The following is a 23,038-nucleotide window of genomic DNA, read 5'->3' as shown; positions in this document are numbered from 1 at the left end:
AGGAGTTTATGTAAAATCATATTTTAGCTTTTATAAACTTTGTTGCATATTTATAACATATTCGTACAATTTGAAATACATTAAAAATTTTTGCTAAGTGATTTTTAACTTTGTAAGTCGACTTATAAACTTGTGAATCAAAACATATGTCAAAATATTATTTTTTGATGTTCCTGACCTCTGAATCGACTCACTACAAAACAAGAGATTGTGTAAGTCGGCTTACTGTTGTGTGAATCGATTTACACTACAACAAAATTCAAAAAAAAAAAATTTGCCAATAATTTCATGCATCATATGTAAACAATCTTAAACCTTTTGAACTGCAAGAATATTATCACTCGTTCTATAAACTTCATGCATTTAAGATCATAATATAGATTGAAAACTCTTTCTTATTCAAATAAGGTTTACGATCGAAGTTTTGTGCGAGAAACAACATAGAGGAAATATCTATCTTGGGGTGTGTATTTCAAACATAAATCATGGAGGGGATATTGATTGATCTTCTGTTCAAAATGAGAAATCTTTAGTTTTGACTAGGGAGGTAGTTTCTCTAGGGACTATATTTCTAGGAGTTAAGAAAGATTCTTCTTCTTTAAGATAAGGTTCATATTACTATGGAGGATTGTTCCAATAATCTGATATATTCCTAAGTGTTTAGGAAGAAGAAATTGGTGTATATTGATGTAACAATTGCTAAAGATTCTTGTAAACGCTCGAAATTAAAATAAATAAAGAAACTATGATTCTTTGAATGATGACTAAACGTACCCCACATGGGAGGACAAAGTAGATGAATCCATATAAATTAATGTGTAATTTTTTCTTTGTCAATTTTGTTTAATTTATATTGTTTGATGGTGAATTTATTATTTTGTATTTTGAATTAATATCTTGCTTTGATTTGTTGCGTTAAAAATGTGTTTTCCACTAATTTCAACATTACTCATAGTGCTTCTATCAATTGTGCAATCATCAAGTTTTAAGCTTTCTTTACTAGTTTGAGCGAAGTTAAATTGTTTTCGAAACTATCAACCACACACTCTTTTCTTTTGTAATTCTACCAATATATAATTTTGCGTTAATTGATTACGATATCAACGATCTTTTGAATACAAATTCCAATACAATATTGTGTGTTGAGTCAATCAATGTTTTCATATAATTTTTCTCTAAGTCACTAATAAATTTTTCATAAAGAGTGAACTCTAATCAACCTCTTTAAATAAGGTATTTATTGACTTACAACTAATTTAGTTGGACTCACACAAGTTGGTTAGGGTATGCACAAAGGAACGCTTGTGGTAGACCGACAGGAGGAGGAGTCAGTCGCTTCGTTCCAAGGAACCATGCAAACCTAAAGAAAGCATACTTTGATTTTTTTTCTCCAGATTAATTGGTAAAGAACAAGTAAAACTTAAAGAACCAATCTTTGTTGTCCTTAAAAATATGTATATCAAACAAATTTTCTACTTTTTAGTTTTACAAACATATTATGAAAACAAAAAGTACCAAACCATTTTTTTTCATTTTCTCAACTCTAAAATTATTTTCAAAATTAAGACTATCAAACAATTTTTATTTTGCTTTTTTTATTTCTTCTTGAAAACAGTTTTAAAATTTTGATTTACAAAATAGCTTTTCAAAACTAAAAAAATAAAACACAATCTAACAGGCCCATATTCTCAATTTGTGATGCATGGAGGAAATTTAGAAGGGTAGAGAAATTAATTAGAGTATAATAGAGGAAAGAGAAAAGTTACGTAATGACCCCACCAGCTAGTGAACTACTCTCTCCATTTTAATTGTCAATTTTGTTATGAATACTAAGCATATCAGATAGCTTAGTAAATGTTCATTAATATTCACTTATTCAACCGTACAATATAAATAAAGTTCACATTGTAATAGAAAACATATAAATAATAATAATAATAATAATAATAATAATAATAATAATAATAATAATAATAATAATAGTTATATTTTTTTTTCTTTATTTCTCTTCTTTATCTCTATTCTTCAATACCTTTGTCCTTAATTTGATTGTTTCACAAGATGTTTTCAGAACAAAGCTCTAACAATATTAAGCATAATAAATATATATTTTTATATTTTTCATGTTAATCTTTTATATATATCTTTTAAAGATACATGAATATTGAATTTTTATACATAAAGAAAATATTGTGTATTATTTTATACTCTATTTATAAGGTTTTAATATATCAACTTTACATAGATTGATTTTTATATTTTTAGTTATTCAATTTTATAAAGACTTTAATATATAATTTTGTTCACAAACTTTGATCGTTACGCTTAAAATAAAACTATCTCGTGCATCGCACGAGTCTAAAATCTAATTATCATTAATTTAATACTACTCTGTTATAAAATATATAAAATATTGATAAAAAAAATGAATGTATTTAATTCAAAATTTAGATTAAATACTTTAATTTTCTTTGACCCATATTCAAGGCCGTCCTTGAGAATTTATGTGCCTATGCCAAGTTTGAATTTGGTGCATTTTTTTAATATAAATTTTTATTTTTATTATTCATACAATAATAATAAATTTTATTATGTTTGATGTGACCAATATGCTTTTGTCAATCATCTCAACAAAATAATTTGTTTTTGAGATGCGAGTAGAGCGCAAAGTTGTTTGGTAAATGAAATTCTTATAGAAAATAATATGATTTTTTGTTCTTCACAAATTTGAGGGATCAAAGAGTAGCAAAAGTAGGAAAATTGAGATATAAATTATTTTTTTTTGCTTTCTATTGTTCTAATTTTGGTATAAGGGCAAAAAAATACCATCATTTTTTTTTGTACATATTCAACCATAGAATTAAAAAATTTACAAATTTATAATTTTGAACTTAGAGTTTAAGAAGAGACAACCTTAAACCATTCAAACTTAGATAATTTATTTTAATAGTGTAAAAAATTTTACATTATAAATACAACACAACTATTTATGAACACGACTTTAGATGCAATTATTATAAATGTCAAACATCTCTAATGATCAAACGGTTGTGATTGACTTATAGCGTATACAAATTTTTTGTACTGATCGTGTATATAAATTAAATTTATTTATTATACTACTTTGTTTTTACTATATAACTTTTTTATACTATAATTCTTTTTGTAGTGAAAATTTAGAATTCTATGCAGTCGCAGATTCTAAACATGCTCGGAGACAACACCGCCCATATTTGTTTATATTCTCGAATGATGGTGAGGTCTAAGTTGCATTTTAAAATATGTATGTAAATGATTCAGAATCAATTAAAATTAGTTATGTGTATTCCATTAACTATTATTACCAAGTATTCCAGTAACTAATACCAAACTTAAATTTTTTAAAAACATAGTTAGTTTACTACATGTGATTTATATCAATTAATTGTAACGAGTACCTTACCTATAATTTTCCACGGGCATTCTAAAATTCACCTAATATTTTATATTTTTAATGTTCCAATTTATTAGTCATTAAAAATAATTTAAATAAATAGAATTAATTTTTTTTATTAGGATTGTACAAATTAAATGTGACAACAATATTTCTTAATAGAATAAGGTAATGCATGTAGTCATTTTTGTTTATAAACAACTTTTACAAGTTACCACAACCCAGCTAAATTTATTTCTCAGTCTATAATTTCAAATGCAACCCCCACACATTTTCTTTTCTCTCGCCTCCATTGATAGACTCATTTTTATTGCCTTTTTTTAGACAAAGTTTAGGTGGTATCAATTCCTAAAAGTAGATAAGGGAATCCTTTTATTATTGTACTAGTAACATAAATCTTTTTATAAATATTAATTGAATGTTATTTATGAATCATTGATAATTTCTGAATTATTCCAAAAAAATTTGATACTTTCATGGAACACTGTGCATTACATATAGGCAGATAATCACGGTCATTCATCAATGATCATAATTATATCTTTGGGCTATCTTTGTCGACCTACACATGAGGGTCCATTACATATCCCCTTAAGTCCCCACCAGCCATATAGAAACTATGACTTATTAAAAGCCCATCTTTAATGTGAGTAATTCCCTAAATAAGCATTGAGATTATTAATTATCTCGTTTAGGGTCATTAAAGTAATAGTTTATTTTAGACTTTTAAAAAATAAAGTTTTATTTAAATAAAATGTCTCGTTGTAAAATTATGAGCGAGTGCCGTACACGCACGAGATCCATTTCGACGAATCAAAAAATTCCGCGCAGTAGCATCAATATCGGTCATCAAAAGAAGTAAACATTAATCGGGACTTTCTCTGGACAAGATCTTTTGTTCGGGGGATGCCCAAAAAAAATTAAAATACGATAATTCTATAATTTTAAAAAATTATGGTTTTAGATAATGATATTTTACCATTTGAACCACTACTTAATAAATTAGAAATTTTATTTATTTTAAGTAGACATTCATAGACAAACTTTGAATCAACTATTTATTTGAACAAATATGCATAACTCACACATATAATCTCATTACTTTTGAAAGAATTATAATTATGATACATTTGATAAAATTTTGTATTGTATATAATTTTCATGAGTATTTAAGTTTTAAGCTCTTGAATTCTATGAAACTGTTCAACTTCATTCACATATAGATAAACTATATAAGAAATGCACCCATAAATATTTTAACAAATATATGTTACCTATGTTAAGAAGACAACCTCATCCTACCTTATTTATTCTTATGGTACAAGTGTTTTTATCACTTGAAATGTATATATTGTCAAATATTTCAATCACTCTAATAATGTAATTATTGACTGTAAAATTTTATCACTTCAAAAAAATAAATTCAGCAATCAATTTAAAATTTGAATTAAATCCTTGAAGGATTCTAAGTTGACGAATTTACTAGCCTAAGTGATGTTCATGAAACAATACATTCAAACTTTTGTGTAAAAATGCAAAGTTGTACTAAATAACATGAATCAATGTACTAAGAATAACATAATAGAAATGCAGAAATTAAATTCATTCAAAAACATAGTAGAAAATAAAGATTTTATTGCTCAAGTATGGGTACATACATTTTTCGAACAGCCAACAAAGTTGATAATCCTAAATGATGCCAATGTTTTATCTTGAAGGTTGTGTTTCAAATGAAAACGAACCCCTTATCATATTCCTCAAACTCCTATTTATAAACAAGTAGTAAAAAACTGCTACCATGCATGTATGTCAAATTTCTTTTCGTTGGCCAGTTGGACATTTCTTATATTCACTTAACCTTGTTTGACAACTTTTATAACTGTTGTATTATTTTTCTCCTTCGAGTTTGGACCATTTATTTCTTTTCGAGTATTATTTTGTCTAATTCAAAATATACTTAAATTATTAGACATAAAATCTATATCTTCATTCCATTTGTTCTTAGTATTCGAACTTTGCAATTTCGAATTTCTAGTATAATAATATTTTATCAATTTAACTCGAAATATGATTATAGTCAGGTATGAGTTGGGTTCTACTATAAGCGATTAATTAAATATGAATTTGTGTCAAATCATTAAGGATATCTCGAACATCGTATCTTTATCAATCATTTTGTTAAAAAATTACAAAATTTATTTCAATTTTATAAAATTTAAATATTCAATCTTTCACATAATTAAACCTTTTATATACATATTTTTTTAGTTTTAACAAACTATCACAAAACCATCACCCTTAGTCATTTTCAAATCATTTTCCTTTTGCTATTAAATATTTAACAATTATTATATTACACTTTAAAGTTCTACTTTCTTTTCAATATATACAAGACATCATTCATCCAATAAATTAATATATACGTTATAACAAAATTGTCATAAGCAACATCAAGCATGATCATAAGATATTACCGTAATCTACTTTTCATTTACAAGATGGGTCTGCGTCATATGTGTAATTATAAATTACAATAAAATCAAATTTGAATCTTTATAATTAATTTCAATTCAATAAAATAAGTCTTATCATCTTATTTAGATACAAATTTTAAAGGTATCTTAAAACATACTTAAAACATACTTGTCGCATATCAAATTCTACACCATTAATTTCTATAATAATTAACTTTGGATTCCAATAAACTTGTTGCTAATATTTTCAAATAGAAATTAAATAACAATAAGCATACATAGATGTTAAATTATTTTATAAAACTAATTTAATGAATGCAAATCCAATATATTTTATGATGATCAAGATTCATGAAGAATTGAGTCAAAAAGAAAAAAGATTCATGAAGAATTTAAGCACTAACTTTCATAACCATTTAACATCAATAGTATAACAAAAATATATCACAGTCTTATATTGTAAAATACAACATTCAACAAACTATATAAAACCAAATACAAATCATTGGTAACACGATACGCATCTTTAAGATAAAATAACTTTTAGAAGTAACTTCTATGCAACAAAATCATCCTTTTGTGTATTAGTTTTCCTCCTTTCGTTCTTCTCCAAGAATAATACATTGACTGTTAAAATGTCCGGTTTATGACAAGGAAAACAACTTCCTTTCATTTCCATTGCTTTTGTCATGATCTTTCTTGTCATCTTCATCCATTTTATTATTAAACTTACTAGATTTTCCATCCAATATAACATGAACTTTCTCACGAGTATATTGGTCGTTAATATCATCTTGTTTCGTATACTCTTCTTCTATTCATTCGATGGTGATTTTCCAATAGATCAAAATAAATATCCTCTTTTTTATATTTTATACTCTTTCTGAATTCTTTCCATGAATGAGGAGTTTATTCAACAATTGATAAACTCCCTCGTTCATAGACTCCCACCAGTGTTCCAATGACAACAAATCAACTACCAATAGGCATCACCGCTGCCATCAAATCAGGGCATGCCGATTTCCCTCTGTAAGATTTTGAAGAGAATGGTGATGTTTTATTGAGGATTGAATGAAACAAAACTATAACAAATATCCACAGGTTGTGCGTGAGCCTGCACTAACAATCTGAAATAAAATAACTGAATACCCAAACTTCTATTCTCTACTCTATTTAAGTAGACACACATGGGCAGATCAATCAGATTTGGGCCACAATTAAAAATTGATAGATACTCTACGATGTTTAGAATCTAATAAATTCCCAAAATTTTGATGATACGATATTTTAAACTTCATGGCAAGCCGCACTCCCTTGGAGAAGACCATCTCTGACTTGTGAAGCGATATCTTTTACAGCACCTGGTCCGTGTGGAACAAAAACAGAATTGGATTTTGAGGACGCACCGATCTCCTTCAATGTGTCAAAGTATTGAGTCACAAGAACCATGTCCATGACATCCTTTGATGATGTCCCTGGGACATTTTCCGCAAATGCTAGAACACTGTCCCTCAGTCCGTCCACTATGGCTTGACGCTGACGAGCTATTCCAAGCCCTGCTAGATACTTCGATTCTGCATCTCCCTCTGCCCTTTTGATGAGCAGAATCTTCTCTGCTTCAGCTTTCTCATTTGCAGCCGCCCTAAATCTTGAAGCTATTTGCGATGATTGAAACACAAGATAAAGAAAACACAAAAGAAAATGTCAAGCCTATAACATGTTTTTGCTCAAAACAAGACTTAATCTACGCCATAATATTCTCTCATATATCATATCTCTATTCAACCCATCACTTTTTCTGAGATAAGTATTACGCCAACTCTCTCTCTAATGATGTGATTCCTAATTCTATCTGATCCAATCTTTCCACATATCCAACGCAACATTCTCATCTCTGTTACGCTTATTTTATTCTCGTGTTGGTTTTTTACTGCCAAACATTTCATCTGAAACAATATCACCGGTCTTACAATTTTTCTTCCATTTACATGCATGACAATTTTCTTTATTAAAAAAAGAGTAATAAGAGCTCAGCCAAAAATATATGCAAATGTGGAAAGCATACCCGCATTTATCTCATTCATGGCTTTCTTCACATGCTCATCTGGTTCAATATCCACAATGAGAGTCTGAACTATCTCATACCCATAAGCAGACATCGCCTTCATATGCACAGCAAGAGAAAAACCAAAATTTATGGATGCTAACAACTTATTACTTTACGCATAAAAGGAGTAAAGGAATTACCTTTCCAAGCTCTTCCTCAACAGCTTTTGCAATTTCGTTCTTCTGTTCAAAAGAAGAATCTAGTTCCATTTTCGGAACAGTTGCCCGGATAACTGAAACAAGAAATGGTAATTTATCAGTTTTCATCCAGAAGAAACATCCAAAGAAAGAACTCAACTTTGTATAAGAGCTTAGACTACAAATCAACACCATCAAAGACATAGGCTTGGATCTGTTCTCTGGTATTGGTAAGTCTGTAAAAAGCATCCACCACCTTTTCTGCCAGTGCTCGATATTGGACAGATGCAACAACAGTTACAAAAACATTGTCCTGATGGAATGTAGATAAGAGCAAATCAGGTAACAACATACATTCAACTTTGTTATGCATTTTAGTTTTCAAGAAGAAACCTTTGTCTTGGTTTCACACCAAACATCTAGCTGCTGCACACGCAAAGAAAGATAACCAGCTATTTGATTGCCCATGCACCAGGGGACACAATGGCAACCAGGCTCAAGCACATCATCATATTTCCCGAAAACTTCTCTGATAGCTACTGTTGACTGCTCCACTTGAAGACAACCCAGGGCGAGTCCCATATTTAAGAACCTTGAACATAAATAGTGAAAAAATCCAATAAGATGCCTCAGAAGTTGTTTTAAGTCTTGAATAACTATTACGTATTATAGTAATGCCGATAAATCAAAGAATCAAATACTGGATAACTGGTAATCTGTATTGATGAACAAGGCAAATTACAAGAGAAAGAAAATATCATATTTTGCAGTTTCTCTTCCAATTTAATACATGGTAGCTGTTAATTTTGTATTTCAATTTATATCAAAACAAGAAGGGTACAAGGAGTAGTTGTTGATGCTCTTGGGATTACCTACATGTATCAAAAGATACTATAATATCCTTTAATCAATCATGTCAATTACAAATTAATTAAATTCAAATATTTCTTCATGGTTTGGCTTAAAGTTCATTTTATCATTACCTCTAACTATTGGATAATTCTATATTTTTTTTATGTGCACTCCTTTTCGGTAGTTTTCACGAGTCTTCTTCATATATGCCCAAACCATCTAAGGCAAGACATTATCATTCTTTCACAATATATATATTACTCTCATTTTCTCTCTAATTGATTCAGTCATAATCCCATTGCTGTCTTATGTGACCACACAACCATTAAAACATTTTCACTTCTTTTTTCTATTACAAACTAAACCAGAACCATACCTAACCCTACTAGAACTCAACAGCTTATTATGTATCCTTTTATTTCTGTTCTCTAGTTATTAATTATTATGTAACATGATTTTGAAGAGTAAACAACCATTTCCTACTCAAATGTACAAGCCGCTATCATTATAGTCCTTGAATGTATCAAATATCTAAAAACCTCTATAAATATGTATTGTTTATCAGTTTAATCATCAAATGTCTCTTTGATTAGTTAATTTGGTCTACGAATGTTCTTTCTGTTGGTCAATTTGGTGCACAGAATTATTAACAAAAGACATAGTGGATGATATTTTTGTAATTCCAATTCATAAGGACTATAGCAACATGTGTTATGGTTTAAGGTAGTTAGAAGAAAATCTTGAAAAAGAATGTAACTGACTAATTATTATTGCTCTGATAGTATATCTAACAAGATCGCCTTACCGCACGATTCACGGTAAGGTATGACACAACATAGCTAATTAGCAAATCAAGTAAAAAAAATTACACATACCATAAGGAAGTTACCGTAACCACAATGAATGATTTTCCAAATTGCGAGTATTGATGAATGAAATTTGTAAAAGGAAGAAAATTAGAGCGAGAAAATGAACGAAAACTATATTGCAGTGAAATGCATGAAATTTGTCAAATTGCTATATAATCATATGATAATGAATCCAAATCAAAACAAATAATTCAAAAAGAGAAGGAAAGAAAAGAAAGAGAGGAAATTCACGTTTCACACCTGAAAGCTAGAGAGAAAGAGAGAAGAAGAAAATGGTGCTACAGAACGCGGATTTTCGGATTATTTGGCTTAATGTGAGCAACAACATTTATCATTTATCATCCTTGCATTGCACTTCTAAGCTTCACATTTCATTTGCATTTTCCTTTGAAACGCTAAATGATAAAAAAATGAAAGTAATTAACAAATATACAAAAAAGTGAAAGTAATTAACAAACACACGAATGTCTAAATTTGATTTCTTTTTTATTTTTATAATTTGATAATTTATCAACGTACTAAATAGCATCCTGTTAATTTATTTATTTAATAAATTAATTGCATTTATTTTTCTATTTATCCGAGTAGATTTTTTTAAAACAAAAATACATTTTTAAATTTAATTTAATTTTGGCTTACTCTCTTAAATTTTTATTTTTATTGGATTTTTAAATTACATTTTATTTATATAGTTAAGCTTTTGTTTCATTTTCAACAACGATTAGTGTAATTGAACACATATAATCATTGATTCATTGTAAAGTCTACAAAATATTATAATAATATGTTCATCGTATTAATCTTTCATAAAACAATAATCAATCTTTATAAATAGTTTATATTTTTTTATTTCCTCTACAATCATTTAGATTCATGTTTAACATTAATATTTAATAATAAATGTATATTCATATAATCAATGCTATTAAGTTTCTCAATTTACATAATAGTTTGAATAGTCAATTTATTATGCGATGTTTTAATTAAATCTCATTATTTTATGTAATTTACGAAAATTAGTAAACTTAAAAAACCGCGTTCATAATCTAATAAAGAGGACTAGAGGTGTATTTTTATGTTTTATAAATAACCTATATTTTTTCAAAAAAAAAAAAAACTAAATACTCCAATTTAAAAATAACTAAACGTCTATATCTCTGCTATCGTATGCTTTTCTATTATACTATTGTATATCAAAACTAATTTTTATAATTTTTGTTTTTAATTTTAAATAAAATAAGTGAAATGGATTTATAATATAAGAGATTGAGGAATTTGGTGTACGAAAAACTTTTGTGGTCTCTCTTAAGTGTCCACTAACACCAAATAACCAACTTTGGAAAGAAAAAAAACTTATATCAATGAATTGCAGTAACCAGCAAAACCAACATGATGAGTTTTTAAGAAGTAAAATTGAGAAGTTAAGAATTAAAAAAAATATATATAGAGGACATATTTGTAATTAAAAAATTTGGCGACAACAATTTTTTGTTGTCTTTATTATAAGTATTGGAAGATTACGTGTATAGATACCATAATGAAAAATTAGCAATAATTTGATAAAAACAATTGATGGACTCAAGATAATCACTAAGAAAGATAAAGTGAGACAATATGAATAGATACGTAAATATTATTCAATAAATGATATCATTTACTAGTAAAGAAACCGTACATTGCACCAAATATTTATTAAATTGATAAAATGTGATAATTAGATATTTATATATAATAATAAAAGTGAAACTCATGAAAATTCCTATTCTTTAAAAATTGGTACAAAGATATATCATATATGTAAGAAAATTAAAGTAATTGATAAAAAAATTGGAATATTTATATATGTTGTAGATGAAATAGAAATCAATCAATATATTAGAATTAACATTGAGCAATAGTTTTTTGAGGTCAACATAAAAAAGATTTTGCAAATAGTCGAAAAAAAACTCCCACAAATTACTGAGAAAATCCTCAAAAATATTGAGATTCAAATTGGTTGTTATTAGTGGTTGAAAAAACTCTCACAAATAAAAAGTATTCTTTTTGACTGATTATAATATTTGTGGCGGCAAAAAAAAGGCATAAAATTGTTGAAAGGAAAAATTATTTGAATTTGTGGCGGTTAATACCCTCACAACGAACTTGATTGATTGAAATATCTGCATGATTTTGTTACGAGCATATACCTCACAAAATCACAATGTTAGAGTATTGTGAGGGCTTAGGCCGCCACAAAGTATGAACGTACAATCTTTTTGAGGATTTAGACCGCCAGAAAAGTTGTCTTTTTTGATAGTCCAGACCGCCATAAAAGCAATAGAGTCATTCGCATTTTATGGTCGCTTTAGCCGTTGTAGTACCCCAATTTTGTCCGACTAAATTATATATTAACTTTTACGTTGTCACTCATAATTATTAATACAAAAAACAAAAAATGATACAGTTAAAATATAATTAATTAGTGTTGAAGTTTTCTTGTCAAATTACAATTTTAAGTATTAACCCAAACCCAAAATCTTACTTCTGCAGCTCTCAACATCCTGTCAAATATAATTAATAAGTGTTTAAGGATTTTTCAATATTTTTCCTATTTTAAAATAAATTTTAGTGGCGACTCCATTGTATTCGAGAAACACTCGAAGTTTTAGGTTGCGACAGCTGGAGACTCCATTGAGGATATTTAGAGAGTCAAACCTAACAAATTAATTGTGCATAATTTTTAACTTTTTTTATATTTGTTTGTTTTTTATTTTCTTTTACTTTATGTGTTTATTATTTCTTAATAAGTATTAACTGACATTATAATATTCTTTTAAGCTAGTAGATCATTTTTTATTTATTTATCTATTTTATTTGTATGTATATATGTTTTATTAGCATTATAGGGTTATTGAATCATACTTATTCCACACCCTACACTTTTATTAAGACACACACTTATGAGTGGAACCTTATACCCGGGTTTGAACAAAACTTAAGTTTAGTTTCGAGGTTGCGTAGTGGTAGCCTTTTGGATGTACATCTTGTTTGGTTAGCATGAAGATCTCACCTAGAGTTTGATCTTGTTGAGGGTATTGTGACTCCAAATAGTTAACCTATTGTTGTTGACAATATTCTAAAGTAGGATTACTGGCTCTAGGAACCGTGTTTAGAACTATAGAGCCACCCTTGTGAGAGTTTCACTACATAAACCAATAGACCAATTCATCATAAGAATATCCATATAAGCAAAAAATACCTCATACATTCATTCAAAACTTTATATATTCACAACTATCATTACATAATTGCATTCATATATCATATCATAAGGACCTTAGTCACGTGTTAAATTCACATGGACAATGGGATCAAAAAAAGAAAAACTTTACTTTTAAAGTTCAAGCAACCTGATTTGAAAAGTTTAAGAGACATCAACAATCAAATGAAAACCATACAATGTGAGAGTTTCTTTCACAAATATGAGAAGCTCATAAATCTATTGGCAGTGAATGTGCAAACAGGGGCTGTCACGACACTAGCTTAATATTATGACCCATCTCTTAAGATTTTTTACTTTTCAAGACTTTCAGTTGGTCCCGACATTAGAGGAATTTGAATGAATATTGGGTTACTCCATAGAGAAAGGAAATCCTTATCGATATACTGAGCAACCACCGAGTTTGAGCGCAATTGCTGAACTGTTGTAAATCGACATGAGAGAGTTGGCAAGTAAAAAAGAGGAAAAATGAGCTATTCATGGTTTTTCAAGATAATATCTAGAGCAAAAATGCTAGGATTTAGCCGTTAAAAAAGAATTGAGTACTTTTATAGATGTTTTGGCTCTCATTACCTATGGTATTGTTTTATTCCCAAACCTTGATAATTTTGTAGATTTTGCTGCCATCAATGTGTTATTAGCTTTTAACAAAAATAACCAAAATCTCGTTCTCGCGGTTCTTGCTGATGTATACTACTCTCTGCATATGTGACACGAGAAGAAAGGGGGAACAATTTTGTGTTGTGTTCCAGTGTTGTATACTTGGTTCATGTCTCATATGTTCCAGAAAGAGTATCATGTTGGAGTTAAAAGTAATCGTGAATGGACTCAGAGTACAACTAGCCTTACTAGGGATACAATTTCATGGTATCATAGAGAACAAGGGGTGGAGGAAGTAATATGTCAAGGCGGAGATTTCCCAAATGTACCTCTCATGAGAACTAAAGGATGTATTAATTACAATCCGACGGTAGCTCTTAGACAACTTGGCTATCCTATATTGGATAAACCAGATGATAAGTCGTTTGAAGCTTTTGTTTTGCACAATATGAGTATAGTAGACCCACCAATGTTGTGAAGGATAAATTGAGCTTGAGAAATGATCATTAGAAAAGGAAGAGTACTCGGATGCAAAAGTTGCAACACAAAATAACCCTATCAATGATGCGTAAAGAAAAGAATCCAAGAAATCAAGTTGCCTTTCCACAGTACACCTTCAAGTGATCAGGAAATACCTGAACCTACCCTTGTTACAGTGAAGAAAAAGAAGAGCTCAAAGCATTATTGTTAAAATATGAAGAGGAGAAAAAAGAGCTACAAGCGAAGTTAGAAAAAGTCTACCAAGAGAACTAGAATTTACGATCAGAAAACACATGTAAGAGTCAGTTTATTGAGATAAGCAACAAGAGGTTGAAAATTGAAAAATAAAATAAACTTGACATACAAGATATTTTGAGAGGTGCAAATGAAGAGTTAGATGTGCGAAAGCAAGAAAAGAATGTAGCTATTGAAGAGGCCTATATGTGAAAGAGTTAAAGAAAACACTTAAAAAAATGGTACCTGGGTACGAGAGTCAAGTAAGGATTTAGAGGAAACACAAAGAAGACATTGAAAAGTTACTCTCAATATATCAAGATGCACTAAGAACAGAAATAGAGACTGCTAGGGAGTTGAAGAATTACATTGATTATCAAGAAAAGATCTATAATGACTTAAAGGGTGAAACCATATATTGGGAGGATCATTTTATGATGTTGCTAGGTTAGTTGAAGAATCAAGAAATCTATAAAAAGCTGGAAGATAAAGGCAGGCATTGGAAATACTATTTTTCAAAATTGGCAATGACAGCTAATCAAGCAATCATAAAAATTTCAAAGCATCATAGAGAGATTGATGGGGTAATGCATCCGCTCAATACCCCAGTCAAAGTCTACTAGTTCGTTGAATATTGCAAACAAATGGTAGAAGAATTGGAGGAGAAGATTGGTTGTCATATTCAACGAGAAGATTGAAATCCCATAGTCGATGTAGTTTTTAATTTTGTGATGTACATTTTTTTCTTCATCAATGTATGATTTGTTGTTATGTTTACCGATCCTCATAGTTTCTTCACTAATAATTCGCTTTCATTAAAAAAAAATTGTAAGGCTTATGATTCTCCGACATCCAACTATCATAATTAACTAATTGATTTCATCTTCATTCCATTCATATTTATTACACACTCATATAATATTATTTATTTATTAAAACAAATAGAAAAGAAAAAATCAATGAAGTTGTTTCCCCGACATCCTTATTGGACTCGCGCAAACTCTAATATCATGGATAAACTTGAGCAAAACCAAGAAGTGATGAGAGCGTATGTTAACCAATTGAAAGACAAAGTTGATTGAATCCTAGAAGCTATACAGACTTTGGCAAGGAAGGAGAATAGAGATGGGAATCCTCCAACTGAAAATGAAGAAAACCAAACCACTCCTTCCCACCCACCAGGCTTTACCCCGACTACTCAACAATTTCGTACAACAGTTATACAATTTCCTATGTATGGTCTCTCACCTAGTTATACTCCGCTTTTAGTCATCAACCCCATGGACAACAACCCAAACCACTAAACTATCAATCCCCAAAACCTAAACTAGTCAAAAATCCCATCTTATCTGGCCTACATGCCACTGCAAAACTCTATACCCTTAGAAAATATTTCGTTAAGCGCACTCCAAGTACCCAATTTTGATGCTAACGGAAATTGGAAACAACCTCAATTTATAAGTGAAGATACATAGTCGAAAGAAAAATTCCAGGTTTTAGAAAAACGAATAAAAGCAATTGAAGGAAGTAATGTCTATGGTCTCGAAGCTTTTGATATGTGTTTGGTTCCAGATATGGCGATCCCTTCAAAAGTCAAGATATTTGAGTTTGAGAAATACAAAGGTGTCACATGTCCTAAAAACCATTTGGCTATGTATTGTAGAAATATTCTCATGCTCATAATGACAAACTTCTCATCCATTTTTTTCAAGACAATTTGAGTGGGGAATCATTAAATTGGTATATGCATCTCGAGCGAAATCGAATCCGATCGTGGAAATATTTGGGTGATGCTTTCTTGAAACAATACAAGTATAACATTGACATAGCCCCTGATAGGATGCAATTGTTAAATTCATCAAAAAAAAGGACAACGAAACATTCAAATAATATGCACAACGCTGGAGAGAAGTGGCATCGCAAGTAGACTATCCTTTATCTGAAAGAGAAATGGTTGGAATATTTATGGATACTCTTCAGTCGCCCTTTTATGATAAAATGATTGGAGTATGTCATCAAACTTTTCTAACATGGTTATGATAGGAGAAAAAGTAGAAAGTGGCATGAGGAGTGGTAAGATTGTATGTGGAATGAATGGTATGAAGAAACCCCATATGGGATTTACAAAGAAAAAATAAGGGCATGCTAATGTTGTAATGGCAAACCTAAGGGTCTCTTATTCTCCAGCCATGAATTCTTATTGATCTCCAAATTTTCATCCCTCAATACCTCAAATTCCCTACATTCCCTATCCATACCCCCAATATCATCCTTCAAGACCACCTTATTATCAACCACCCCTGGTCCAACCACCACCAATCACGTTTTCCCAACAAAACCAATGGAATCAAAATTCAATCCTGAATCACTACAAACCACCAGTTAATCGAGAAAATAAGCTAACATGTTTTGACCTGATTCCCGTGACATACAGTCAATTGTTGTCTCACCTACTCCAGAATTCAATGGTAGTCCTGAGACCAATAAAACCTCTGGAACCACCATTCCCGAAATGGTATAACCCAAATACAATATGTGAATACCATATAGGAGTCGTAGGATATTCCATCGAAGATTGTCAAACCCTAAAATCTAAAGTGCAAGAATTGATTAATGCAAAATGGCTTACCTCCAAGGAAGACGGTCCCAACGTTGGGAGTAATCCTTTTTCGGGCCATGGAGATACCTCTGTCAATCTCATTGAAGATGAGATAGACCAATATACAAAAGATGAGCACTTATCGACCATAGAGTCGTGCATGGAAAATAATATATCTTTCCCAAGATAATTGGAAATCCTCTATAGAAAAGAGAATCTTAAGCCATCTTATAACAGGAGAAATGAAATAATTGTCTAAGAACCAACCTATTTTCCTTATGAAAATAACAAGGCGGTACCATGGAATTACGAAGTCACATCCCATTTAGTCAATCATCAATCAGGTGATAGCTTTAAACCTCAAGGTACTGATGTCACCAATATTTCAGGGATTGGTGGGATAACCCAGAGTGGTTGAGTATACGCTCTTGAACAACTTAGGAAAAAGGAGATTCATGGAGAAAAAGGGAAATAAGCTGTGTATCATGCCATAAAAGGATCAGAAACTTGCAAAAAGACAGTGCCTGAAAAAGAAGCTAACGAAATTTTGATGTTTATCAAGCAAAGTGAGTATAAGGTGGTAGATCAACTAAATCAAACCCCTTCCAAGATATATGTTATTTCTTTGTTATTAAACTCTAAAGCGCATAGAAGAGCACTGATAAAAGTTTTAAACGAGGCCAATGTTACTCATGATATCACTGTTGACGAGTTTGATGGAGGTTTTGCTAATATCACCACTAGTAGCGGCTTGAGTTTTAGCAATAGTGAATTACCATCTGAGGGAATAAAGTATAATAAAGCATTACACATCTCTGTGAAGTGTCATGATTATATTCTTGCACGAGTACTAGTTGATAATGGTTCGTGATTGAATGTCATACCAAACTCAACAATCTCAAAACTATTTGTTGATGGAGCCTGCATGAATCCCAATGCTATGGTGGTGAAAGCATTTGATGGATCCAGGAGACAAGTTATTGGTGAAATTAACCTTTCGATTCAAATTGGACCCCATAACTTTGGAATAACCTCCCAAGTTTAAACCGACGTACAATTTTCTTTTAGGGAGACTGTGGATTCATGCTGCTAGAGCAATGACATCCACTCTCCATCAAAAGCTAAAATTTATAGCGAACAATAAGCTGGTAATAATATATGGGGAATAAGATATGATAGTGAGTCATCTATCTTCCATGGGTAACATGGAATACACAGAGGAAGCTATAGAGACTTCTCTCCAAACATTAGAAATCGCCAATGTTATCTTCATGGGTGAAGGATTTCGCTTAAAGGAACCAAAATTATCTACCAGATCATTGAAATCTAAAAAATCCATGTTGGAAGGAAGAGCCTTTGTTGAATTTGGGAAATTGATAGAAATACCAGAAAAGAAGGATAGGTACGAGTTGGGATATGTACCTACCAAAGCTGATAAAGAAAATGTTGTGAAGGAAAAAAGAGAAAACATGATGGCTCGTTGGGAAAATCGAGTACCAAATTCACGGAAGATTTCTATTTGTGACATTCACCAAACCTTTCAAAGCGCCACAATAATGTATGTTGAGCAGGTGGCTGTTGCGGAAGAGGATTATGTTGATGATGATACCCTCAAATTGGTGTACCCTTGTCCTCCAAACACCAATCTCAACAATTGGAATATCATCAGGTTCCCGTGTTTGTTGATTCATGTTTAAAGTAATTGTGTATTTTAACTCATTTTGTTCTGCCTAAGGCTATAAAGATAACTAATTACGGCGCATGTATTTCAATTTTGTACTTATTAGCAATAAATGCATTTTGAATTCTCCAACTGTTTTTGTTTTTCTATTTTCTTTTCTTAAATAAATTTTATATTTTAATTATTATCAAACATAAATTCAAAGTAGATTGGTAAAAATTTATCAAACATAAATTCAATATTTTAATTATTATTAAACATAAATAATAATAATAAAATACATTAATAATAATTTTAATAATAATAATAATAATAATAATTTTAATAATAATGTGTCAAAACAAATAAAAAAAATTGTTATAATAAAATAAATGAAGTGTCCTTAATATTTTGACGATAAGGTTCGCACGTTATTATAACAACTCCTTTTTATCAAAATATTAGGGACACGTCATTTTTTTTTCAAGTTATTATAACAACTCTCTCTTATCGTCAAAATACTAGGAACACGTCATTTGTCTTTGGCACGTTATTATAACAACTTCCTCTTATTTATTTTGGGACACTATTATTAAAATTATTATTCTTTTATTATTATTATTATTATTATTATTATTATTAAAATTTATAATATTATTAAAATTATTATTATTTATTAATTTATTTTATTTTATTAATAGTATTTTGATTTTTTAAATATTTTAATTATTTATAATTTATTAAATAATTTATAATAATAACATATTATAATAATAATAATTAAAATATAAAATTTATTTATAATTTATTAATGTATTTTATTTTAATTTATTATTAGTATTTTTATTTTTTAAATAATTAAATTAATAACTCTAATAATAAACAAATATTAAAATATAATAATTTTTTTTTACTTATTTAGAGGTCTCTTCCCCGAAAAATATTTTAAAAATTTGATCTTCAGGTGATCGCTTTCCTAGGGAACCACTTCCTACTGAAAAAAATAATAATAAATAAAGTATTTAGAGAAATAATTTTTAAAGTAGGACAATTAAAGAATTTTTTAATTTTTTTAAAAAAAGAGATATTTATATACAAAAGTCGGCATAACTTCTACTTATATAAAGTTAATTAAATGACAAATGTCAAACTTAAATAAAAATAAACTTTGCTTTATTATTATATAATAGATTAAATAGATTGATAGATGTAATAGATAATAGTGATATTTTCCTAGCAGACATGCAAAGACAATAAGTGGGCTCAAGGCAATAAGTATTGGTGAGATAATATGATAAGTATTATTAAGATAATACGATAAATAACCATGATATTTGTATACATTTAAATATTTTACACTTATTTAACATTATATTTTTTCTTTATCTTTCTTTTCTCATCAATACATCACATTTATCGCATTATTTTTTGTCTCTACATGTTGTGTAGGTGTATGAGTGTTTATGAAACATTTTTCTATGACAATGACACAAATTTTATCCAATAAATGCATGAGAATAATTTGTCTTTAATGCTAGTGATATTTTCAAAGCACGCATATACAAAGACAATGGATGGGCTCAAGTATGACAATATAATAAAAGCGAAGCCCAAATTTTATCCAATAAATGAATGAGAACAATTTGTCATTAATGATAGTTATATTTTTGAAGAACACATACAAAGAACACTGGATGGGCTCAAGACAATCAGTAAAAAAGATAAAGTGAGACATTATGATTAGAGGAGTAACACAAATTTTATCCATTAGATGAATGAGAATAACTTGTCTTAGTGATAGTGATATTTTCCTAGCATGTATGCTAAGACAGTGAATAAGTGACACACAAATTTTATCCAATAGATGATAAAAACAATTTGTCATTAATGATAGAATATTTTCTAAGCACACATGCAATTACAATAATTGTGCTCAAGGCAATCAGTAAGAAAACCAACACATATATTGATCAAGAGAAGAAACTGCAACTTAGAAGGATTTGATTTTACAAACCACTAGAAAATCAAAACAAAAGATAGTATCAAAATGCATACGACAGTCACAACTACTACTTGAAAGACTTAAGATTATTCCAACCACCAAAAAAACATAAAAATAGCAAAACTCGTATATTTTATTTGATGTGAATTAAACTCAATTAACTAAAACAATATTTCAATATATTTTATCATAGGAGTTTAGGGTGTCATAATTAATGCATTACTATTATATGAAAAACAAATCAAATTGGTGCGTGCATTCCATGTGTCACTATCTTTAGGAATATTGTATTGGGAATTTGAGGAAGGCCTCTAAATAAACTAGTATATGAGAGGTTTTTAGTGGATGCATAAAAAATAAAAAAATTAAATTAAATTAAAGTAAATATGTTACATCGTTAATGTTCATGTGATCAGTTTTTGTTTAGTATCCAATGGTGTTATTGTGAGGAACATTGGTGATTCACATACCAAAAACATTTCATCTACCAAAATATATTTGAATGTTACTGACTTAATAAGTTGTTTTGTAATTGCAATTTTCAATAGAATTTGATATTTACCTTTGTGCAAATGAGTTAGAGAAAGTTATGATTCTAATAACTTCATATTGATCTCAATATCAATGGCATTATACAGTTTTCATATTCAGTATCATGACATTAATTGCTAATGATTCAGTCAAAGCATGTGTATAGTTGTCATGACCGTTTCTTCATATATATTTATTATTGTAATTAGTCCTAGCATAATTCTAGGATCTCATATGTACTACAACTGTGTATATAAACACAATCTGTCAAATGTATCAATAAGTCATTTTTTCATACCTTTCTCTCTTGGTATCAGAGCACTTAAGCTTGAAGGCTCTCGATCCAATCATGTCATCCGCTGCTAACACAAATCACAAAAATGACTTATTGATACATTTGACAGACTGTGTTTATATACACAGTTGTAGTACATATGAGATCATAGAATTATGCTAGGACTAATTACAATAATAAATATATATGAAGAAACGGTCATGACAGCTATACACATGTTGTGACTGAATCAATAGCAATTAATGTCATGATACTGAATATGGAAAGTGTATAATGCCATTGATATTGAGATCAATATGAAGTTATTAGAATCATAACTTTCTCTAACTCCCATTCTCAAACTGATGGTGACATCGTCACCCCAAGTTTGTCTCTCATCATGTTGAACCTTGTGTGTGTGAGAGGTTTGGTAAAGCAATCTGCAATTTGATCTGCTATGGGCACGTAGGCTATTGTGACTTGATCTTAAAGTACTTTATCACGTATGTAGTGGACATCTATTTCAATATGTTTGGATCGAGCATGTATCACTGGATTGGATGCTAGTGCCTTGGCACTCAAGTTATCACACCATAAAACTGGTTTCCTGGACATAGGAAGTTTTAGCTCACCTAATAGCGATCTAATCCAAGCTACTTCAGCTGCTAGGTCAGCCAACGCTCTGTATTCTGCCTCAGTACTTGACCTTGACACCACTCTTTGTTTTCTCGAGGCCCACGAGATTAATGTCTCACCAAGGAACACACATTGTCCTGCCATGGATTTCCTATCATCTATGCTAGTAGCCCAATCTGCATCAGAGAATCCCACAATATCAAGATCAGTTGAGGACTATGTTGAGAATAACAAGCAAAAAAATAACAGTGCTTTGATAGCCTCACCTTACCACGGTCAGGACTATGAATGGTATTTCGATAGTGGAGCTAGCAATCATGTGACTCATCAAAATGAGAAACTCCAAGATCTCAGTGAAAGCAATGGTAAGAATTCTCTGCTACTTGGCAATGGTAACAGGTTGAGAATATTGGGCTCAGGCTCGACTGAATTAAATAAACTCAACCTGCATAATGTCTTGTATGTCCCTGAAATAACCAAAAACCTATTAAGTATATCTAAATTAACTGCAGACAATAATGCTATTGTTGAATTTGATGCAAACTATTGCTATGTGAAGGACAAAATGACAGGGAATGCATTACTAAAAGGGAAAGTTAAAGATGGATTATATCAACTTTCAAGTGCCAACTCCCAAGTCAATAAAGACCCATGTATCTACATGTCAGTCAAGGAGAATTGGCATAGAAAGCTTGGACATCCCAACAATAAAGTCCTGGAAAAGGTGTTGAAGAACTGCAATGTGAAGACATCATCAAATGATCATTTTTCATTCTGTGAAGCTTGTCAATTTGGAAAACTTCACTTGTTACCATTTACATTATCATGTTCTTCAGGTTCATCTGTTTCTGATTCATCAGATTCATCCCAGGTTGCCATCATTGACTTCTT

At 29.9% G+C, this 23,038-nt stretch overlaps 1 protein-coding gene across 1 annotated transcript; it reads right to left on the bottom strand.

The window, feature by feature from the left end:
- Positions 1 to 6,942: 6,942 nt before the first annotated feature.
- LOC101491748 (hypersensitive-induced response protein 1-like) lies at positions 6,943 to 10,271 on the bottom strand. Its single transcript, XM_004514713.4, has 6 exons — positions 10,113 to 10,271; positions 8,545 to 8,743; positions 8,344 to 8,464; positions 8,155 to 8,246; positions 7,973 to 8,069; positions 6,943 to 7,562 (listed from the first exon to the last, which is right to left on the bottom strand). Exons 2-6 carry the CDS (start codon positions 8,731 to 8,733, stop codon positions 7,195 to 7,197), a joined length of 867 nt encoding a protein of 288 aa, XP_004514770.1. The 5' UTR covers positions 8,734 to 8,743; positions 10,113 to 10,271; the 3' UTR covers positions 6,943 to 7,194.
- Between the last annotated feature and the right edge of the window lie 12,767 nt (positions 10,272 to 23,038).

This window comes from Cicer arietinum, chromosome 7 (genome assembly GCF_000331145.2).
Source record: "Cicer arietinum cultivar CDC Frontier isolate Library 1 chromosome 7, Cicar.CDCFrontier_v2.0, whole genome shotgun sequence".
NCBI classification, from domain to species: Eukaryota; Viridiplantae; Streptophyta; class Magnoliopsida; order Fabales; family Fabaceae; genus Cicer; species Cicer arietinum.
This window is presented reverse-complemented; position numbering and strand designations above follow the sequence as displayed.

Bases quoted from the DNA above. Each gene is read 5' to 3' on its own strand.
- LOC101491748 (XM_004514713.4), bottom strand. From the start codon at position 8,733: ATGGGACTCGCCCTGGGTTGTCTTCAAGTGGAGCAGTCAACAGTAGCT. The intron at 8,070-8,154 runs GTAATTCCTTTA...GTGCATATGAAG, and splicing joins TTGAGGAAGAGCTTGGAAAG to GCGATGTCTGCTTATGGGTA. The intron at 7,563-7,972 runs GTATGCTTTCCA...CATCGCAAATAG, and splicing joins CATGAATGAGATAAATGCGG to CTTCAAGATTTAGGGCGGCT.